At 34.4% G+C, this 7,336-nt stretch overlaps 1 protein-coding gene across 1 annotated transcript; it reads right to left on the bottom strand.

Annotated features, from left to right (window-relative positions):
- Positions 1 to 1,787: 1,787 nt before the first annotated feature.
- Positions 1,788 to 5,827, bottom strand: LOC115709946 (fumarate hydratase 1, mitochondrial). The gene is made up of 17 exons (XM_030638217.2): positions 5,395 to 5,827; positions 5,172 to 5,289; positions 4,845 to 4,994; positions 4,615 to 4,725; positions 4,378 to 4,461; positions 4,192 to 4,290; positions 4,052 to 4,102; positions 3,926 to 3,975; positions 3,647 to 3,728; positions 3,427 to 3,521; positions 3,270 to 3,336; positions 3,102 to 3,152; positions 2,804 to 2,899; positions 2,501 to 2,599; positions 2,362 to 2,391; positions 2,197 to 2,262; positions 1,788 to 2,105 (listed from the first exon to the last, which is right to left on the bottom strand). Exons 1-17 carry the CDS (start codon positions 5,541 to 5,543, stop codon positions 2,019 to 2,021), a joined length of 1,485 nt encoding a protein of 494 aa, XP_030494077.1. The 5' UTR covers positions 5,544 to 5,827; the 3' UTR covers positions 1,788 to 2,018.
- Positions 5,828 to 7,336: the final 1,509 nt, after the last annotated feature.

Here is a 7,336-nt window from a genome sequence, read left to right as displayed (position 1 = left end):
AATATGAAAAATGAAACTAGAAGAGGTGAAAAATATTTGGCTACTCTCGAGGTCCTATTTATATATCATAAAAACCCTAAAGACAGCCACAAACACGTTTTCAAAGTTGTACAAAACTTTCCTAAAAACTCCCTGATTTGCAGCATCAAATTTGAATTCTGCTGCAACAGATCAGGACCAGACAAAAAACTTTTCAAATTGGTCTTCAATACCTGTCAAATAAAGATTATTTGATTTGCTATGTACATAGCAAAACTAAAATTAACAATTAGAAAAAGGGAAAGTAAATTTTTCCATTAATAAGTAATTTTTCATAAAGAAAATTTCTTCTCTTGTAAGACAAGTTTTCTAAACCAAAGATAACAAATATAAAATAAAACTTATCCTAGAAGAAAAAGAGGCAACCATAGCCACAAAATTAACACAAGAAAATACCCTTTAATTCACAAATAAATGAAATAATATTTTGACAACTAAATTTCCAAAAAATGACCTAACATGTTCGAGTCTGGGTCTAAGGTCAAGTTTGAGTCCGGGTCTAAGGCCAGGTCCGATTCTGGGTTCGGGGCTAATCTGGCCCCAAGTTTAGGTCCAAGTTCGGCGCCTAGTTCGGGTTCGAGGTCGGGTCTAGGCTCTTAATTTGGGGACGAGTCCAAGGTCTGAAGTTTGATGTTTGGGTCTTGAGTTCGGGATTTGGTCCAAGTCCGGGTACGGGCTCGAGATCTGGGGCCAAGTCTGCGTCAGGGGTCCGTGTCTAGAATCGACATCCAGGGTCCATGCCGAGGTAGGGTGGGTGGGGTTGGGTTTGTGTCGTGGTGTGTTGTGGAAATTGAAGTATTTTTTTTAGTAAAAAAAAATCTAAAAACAGTCTTTAGAAAATATTAGCCAATTACCATTAAATTTTAAAAATGAAACAAAAACTGTTTTCTATTCTCAATTAATTCTAGAAACTAAAAACCAGAAACACAACCAAACGACCTTTTAATGTCTGGAAACAGAATTTGTTACAAGCTTTTCTATTTAAGCTCTGGTGGTTTTCAGCTAGATTTCAGCACATTTCGAAGGTCTTTCATTGCCTGCCACAGTATTGTCGATATCATTCTGAACATCGCAACTGTTCTTAAATCGAGCAATCAAAACCAGTTCAAGAATGACTATTTTAAAGATGGTAGAAATAGCCAGAGGCTACCATGCCGATATACATGGCAGAAATTCCATTCTAAGAGATAAAAAATAGGGGTTTTTTCATTTTTACACTTCAAAACAATTTTTTTTGTATTTTTATGAAATTCTACATAGAAACTCCTATTGCAACTAGCGCTGCAACCTAAATTGCAACAAAAAATCGTATAGAAACCCCTATTACAACTAGCGCTGCAACCACTTCAGAAACCCAAACTGTAAATTTGAAAAAAAAAATTAAAAAAATAGTATATGGAGTAATTCCCCTGAAAAATAATACATTTATATAAATATAATGAAACCATTAAAATGAAGTGATTATTTTAGAAATATACAAAAACAACAACAAAAAAAAAATTATAAAAATACAATTTTGTGCAAATATTTTTATATTTTATTTACAGAAAATACATCCTTTTAATGTTTTCATATGTTATACTTTGTTAATTAGTTGTTGGTTTTTTATTATTTTAAAATTGTAGATATTTTCTTATTACTTTTATATATATGATTTTTTTTTTTTATTTTCATGTTATTTATATAGAATACTATAAAAATATACATAAAAAAAAAAAAATTGAACAAATTTTTACCAAAAATGATAATTTGTATAAATTTCCCAAAAATGAATTTATTGTAAATTAACTATATCCCCAATACATTGTTCAGCAAAAAATTGTAGGAGGCTTTTCCTTTATTAACATTATGGTGAAAACCTTCAAGAACAACAAGAATAACACTACTTTTTGGGTTCTAATCTCCTTGTCTAACACATGGAGAAAAATCTATCAGAAATTAGAAAATTTGATAATTATTAGCCTCAGCTATAAGCCTTGTCAATCCGAGGGGCCAATCATCTTCTCTGGCACCACAAGATTATCAAATTCCTCAATGGATAGTACGCCAAGTTTTAGTGCAGCTTCCTACAAAATTGTGTAGTAGTAAGTTTTAGTTATCCATTCAAAGTTGCACATGCAAAGCCCTTAAAATTTAATAAGTTTCACAAATCATCACCTTTAAAGTAGTTCCCTCTTTGTGGGCCGTTTTGGCAACAGCAGCAGCATTGTCATAACCGATTTTCTGTAGGGAAGGCAGAAAAAAATGTGTTAGGAAATAAACAAGGTATAACAAATCAAATGTAAATGTTATTGTAAAGGGAATAGTGGTCAGAGAACTTACAGGGTTCAATGATGTAACGAGCATCAATGACTGAGAATATAGCAAACAGCATAATTCATTAGCTATTTGGGAGTTAAAATATAGCATAAGCATAACACAAGCAGTGTAGTGTATCATTAACAGAATCCAATCAACTGACCTCATGAAGTAATTTCGCAATTCTCTCCTTATTAGCTTGAATTCCTCTAATACAGTTCTTTTCAAAAGAAGCAGATGCATCCCCAAGCAATCTCAATGACTAAGGGAAAAGCAATAAGAGGAAAAAGCCAGTTCAGGCAAGAATGCAAGAGACGGGAAGCTGTGAAACAACTTTTAAAGACAGGCATGGGAAATTATAATCAACTAATTCAATATCCTGAATTCTAAAAGAATGTGAAAAAAAAGATAAGGTGATAAGGTTCACTTGATAAAGTAAAAATTTGGAATCTAAAGCAGAACTTACATGTAGGAGACCAGTAGCAATCATGGGCTTGTACACATTAAGTTCAAAGTGACCATTTGATCCACCTACTGTTATGGCCACATGGTTACCCATAATCTGTAACACAAAGGATAGAGTACAAAATGATACTGATAGTGTTAAACTGGTATGGTCTATAATATCAAATGAAGCTTGATACTTCTTGCTAGTTTACAATAACATTTAGCAATTGTTTGAATCATAGTTAGTAACTGCTCACTGATGGCTCTTTTATTGTTTAATCATTTTAATGGACCAGACTCAAACACAATTTAATTACCTGAGCACAGACCATCGTGATAGCTTCGCACTGAGTAGGATTGACCTTCCCCTGAACAAAAGCATGCCCAGTCAAATTGACAAATTTAATGGTATAATAGATTCTTAAAATAACCTAATCAGTTTAGACTATCTAGCTACAGCATCAAAGGGAAAGAAAGAAGATTACAGGCATGATACTGCTGCCAGGCTCATTTTCAGGAAGAATGAGCTCACCCAGACCGCATCTCGGACCACTGCACAGCAAAGCAGCTTAAAAATCTTTAAATGTGAACAGGAAGAAGGGGAAAAACAAATATAAGCAAGTGCAGGTATCAAAAAACAACCTTCCTAACAGGCGTATGTCATTAGCAATTTTCATTAGAGACGTTGCAATTGTGTTGAGGGCGCCACTAGCCTCAACAAAAGCATCATGAGCAGCCTAGTTAAAAACAAAATAGTTTAGAATACAACAAATTTGATCAAAGGAAAACTTCAACCATGTGAAGTATTTCTTACTTCTACATGTAAATAAATAAACAAAATACATTATTAATGGATACTGACCAAAGCTTCAAACTTGTTCTCTGCAGTGACAAATGGCAAGCCTGTTTCCGCAGCAACAGCAGCTGCTATTTTCACATCAAACCTGCACAACATCCAGAAATGTGAACATCATCAAACTAGGCAAAGTAACATACAGACAAACTTATAAATTAGTCAAAACTCAAGAGAAATGCTGACATATATTTTCATTTCCAAAGTTTATGAAAATAAAACTCACTTTCTAATCTAATTTTAAGCTCAAGTAAAATCACTATGTTAGAATCCAAATGTTTCACTTACCCCTTTTTTGTGTTCAACCCTGTTCCTACAGCAGTACCACCTTGTGCAAGCTGCTCAAAGAACAAGCAATTACTTATAACTGAAACTAAAATGAAAAAAATGAACAACTAACTACAGAAGGCTAACCTGATACATGCGAGGAAGAGTGCACAAGACTCTATCAATCCCGTATTTCACCTACATTAAAAAACTAGAGATATCAGTAGACACTCCGAGGACAAGATTATGAGTATAAAAACAAATCAAAAGGAAAAAAGATATCTTACTTGTGTAGTATAGCCACTGAACTCTTGCCCAAGAGTTAAAGGAGTTGCATCTTGGGTATGAGTACGCCCAATTTTACATATATCTTTGAACTCAACAGACTGGTGAAATCATTAGTGGAAATTAGGAGTATTCAAATGCACAAAAATATGTCAGTTTGCTTTAAATGAAAACAACATATGCCAAACCTTTGAATGTAAAGAAGAATGCAAGGTTTTCAAATTGGGTAATACTCTTGAATGAATCTCCATTGCAGCTGCAATGTGCATGACCTGGGAAAGTAATCACTCATTTATTAAAAAGGCATCAAGAAACTGACCAATCAATTACCTAGAAAATGGGATACTATCGCTTCAATGTCCAAGTCATCACATAACAGATAGAACAAAGGGCAAGGTCACTGTAGAAAAAAAGAAAAAGCTTACAGTAGGGAATGTGTCATTAGAAGATTGAGATCTATTAACATGGTCATTTGGGTGGACAAACTTGCCACCACGCTTATGGCCAAGTATTTCAGCTGCTCTGTTTGCAATCACCTGGCATAGCACCAATCAAAATGAATTTTAAAAAAAGGCTGCCATAAACAACATAAATAAATAAATGAAGAAGAGACCATTAGAACAAATAAGATAGGAAAACATGAATTAGCATTGACCTCATTGGCATTCATGTTACTTTGAGTGCCACTGCCAGTCTGCCACACAACAAGTGGAAAATGATCATTTAGCTTTCCTTCGGCTACTTCTTGGGCAGCCTGCATAATGGCTTTCCCAATAGATGGATCAAGACCATATTCCATGTTAACCTGCAACACAATAATTTTATAGCCCATTACTTTAAAAATTCCATTTAGTAGATATAACAAACACGTAGTAGGCAAAAAGGCAAAGCTTCAACAAAATCACAATCAAGATTGAAGTTTGTTAAATTTACACCAAAACTCCAAATGGGTAGTAACCAGTAAAAGAATAAAAAAACAAACCTTGGCAGCACATTTCTTAAGGGTTCCGAAAGCACGAACAATGGGTTCGGGCATACGCTCACGCTCTCCACCAATATCAAAATTCTGCAACGATCTTTGAGTTTGAGCACCCCACAACCTGAAAAATAGACACAAAGATAACAATTAACATTTCTCGTTCGGCGAAACCTGAGATTGATTGAATGATTGATATATTGATTTTCATTAGAGCAGAAGCCGAAACTTGTCTGAGGGAACAAGGATGGGCCCAAAAGTGTCTCTTTCTTCTCTAAACGCGGTAGAGTAGAATCTGGAAGAGGTAGCAAAACGTAAAACTCCAACCGCCGTCGTTGATCCAGTTGATAATCGGCGTGAGATGGTGAACATCGCCATGGCTAATGAGGAATGGCGGTCAGAGCGGAGAAGAAGAAAAAGTCGTCCAATGAAGGAGAGGGTTGAGAGAGAGGTCAGAGCTGAATGAAATGGAAAATGGGGTCCCTTGGGTTGCTTTTGTTATTGGGCGGCTTGCTTTGGTGAGGTGAGGACGCCCCAAGAATGGGAGACTTATGGAAATGCGTGCCTCCCTACGTTAATATTCCGCAACAAAACCAAATCAAAACTCTACTCTGCGTCACGACACTTCCTTTTTTCCACAATCAATTCAAACCTCATGGCCCTTGCCTCGATAAGACTAGGAAAATCTATATTTATATATCTACTAGTAAAAAGTTAGGTGTCATATACTAAATTTTATGGTAAGTTTTTTTTAGTGTTATTTGAAAATGATACGATTAAAAATTTAAAAAAAAATATTATTAGTTATTAGGTGAGATTATTATTATGTGTATCTAAATATTATAGTTTATAATGTTGTCAATTAAAAGTGAATACCGAATGCAATATATTAGTGTTTAAGAAAGCTTGATGATTTAAATATGTTCTTAAGTTAATCCAAAAATAAACTAAAAATTAATGTTCCAATTATGTTGTGATGATGTAGGAGCATTGAATACACGCTGATCTAGCTCAGCATCTTCTCTTGCTTAAATTATTTGTGTTTCCAAATCTGGCAAATCTCCAAGTGAGCGAAAGAATATAGAATACGGATTGATTCGAAGGATATTCATAAGTTGAGTTGTAACAGATGGATCAAGTCTGCATTTTGAATCATTAAGTCGGTTCTCCAATTCATTCTCAGTGTCGTAAAAATATAGTTGCAGATTAGAGGGACGTCCATCATGTGGTAGTAAATTATTGATTGTGTGATAGATTTGCCCTTGGCTTCGGAAAGTATATATTCCTTTATTCCTTCGACACATCGATTTGTCGTAAGTAACTCCCATTGATGTAAAAGCAAATTTATTGTTGTAAGTTTGAATGTATGTTCGAAAATGTGTAGATTCTTTGCTACTGGAAGTAAACAATTCATAAAGTTCATTCGACACATCGATTGTTGCGAGATAAATTTTTCCATCAGCACAACAAAAGCCTGTTGTTTCATAAATGAAACGCTTTGCTTTGCAATGTTTGCATCAAGGGACGGATGGTAGAGAAAATGCTTCAGATGGCACCTCTTTTAGCAATTGACGAAATTGAGTTGAGGAATGAAGATGGAGACCTTTTTTATTGTAAAAAAATAATTAGGTATCAAATTCCAACTCACATAACATATTGATTTTAATTATAAATTGAAAGTGTCCCTTACCCCTACGAGGTCTTGTTATTCTTTTATTGTAGGTTGGTCCCACAGCAAATTCATTTGGGTTCTGATTATATATATTAATATTAATCAAAACAACATCCAAAATAATCATATGGAGTTTCATCGCGTGAAGGAAGTAGCAAAGTTTTGAAAAAAAAAATATGGGTCAAACGCAAATCTGATTGAAATTGACATTGCCCGAAGATGATGAATTTACAAATAAATTAGTTTCACAATCGACATTGGAAGAAACATTATCTCCACAAGAAGATTCATCTTCATTAATGGTGGTGTGAGTAGTATCATTTCGCAGTCTTTTTGATGATTGTTGAAGAATATCTTCTTCAACAATACTTTCATAGTCAGAAAGAAAAATTGGATGTTGTTGACTTGACGTTGCCGTATTCTCGACAATATATGTGTGAAGATCAATATGATTGGGATTACTACTTACACTAATCGGATTGATCTTCAATGCTTTTTG

This window comes from Cannabis sativa, chromosome 3, assembly GCF_029168945.1.
Source record: "Cannabis sativa cultivar Pink pepper isolate KNU-18-1 chromosome 3, ASM2916894v1, whole genome shotgun sequence".
NCBI classification, from domain to species: Eukaryota; Viridiplantae; Streptophyta; class Magnoliopsida; order Rosales; family Cannabaceae; genus Cannabis; species Cannabis sativa.
Note: the sequence above shows the minus strand (reverse complement) of the source record. Positions and strands in the feature narration are given on the sequence as shown.

Coding starts and splice junctions, on each gene's coding strand:
- LOC115709946 (XM_030638217.2), bottom strand. CDS start 5,543: ATGGCGATGTTCACCATCTCACGCCGATTATCAACTGGATCAACGACG. Junction 3,976..4,051: donor CTCTTCCTCGCATGTATCAG/GTTAGCCTTCTG, acceptor TTCTTTGAGCAG/CTTGCACAAGGTGGTACTGC. Junction 3,153..3,269: donor CTGGCAGCAGTATCATGCCT/GTAATCTTCTTT, acceptor GCTTTTGTTCAG/GGGAAGGTCAATCCTACTCA.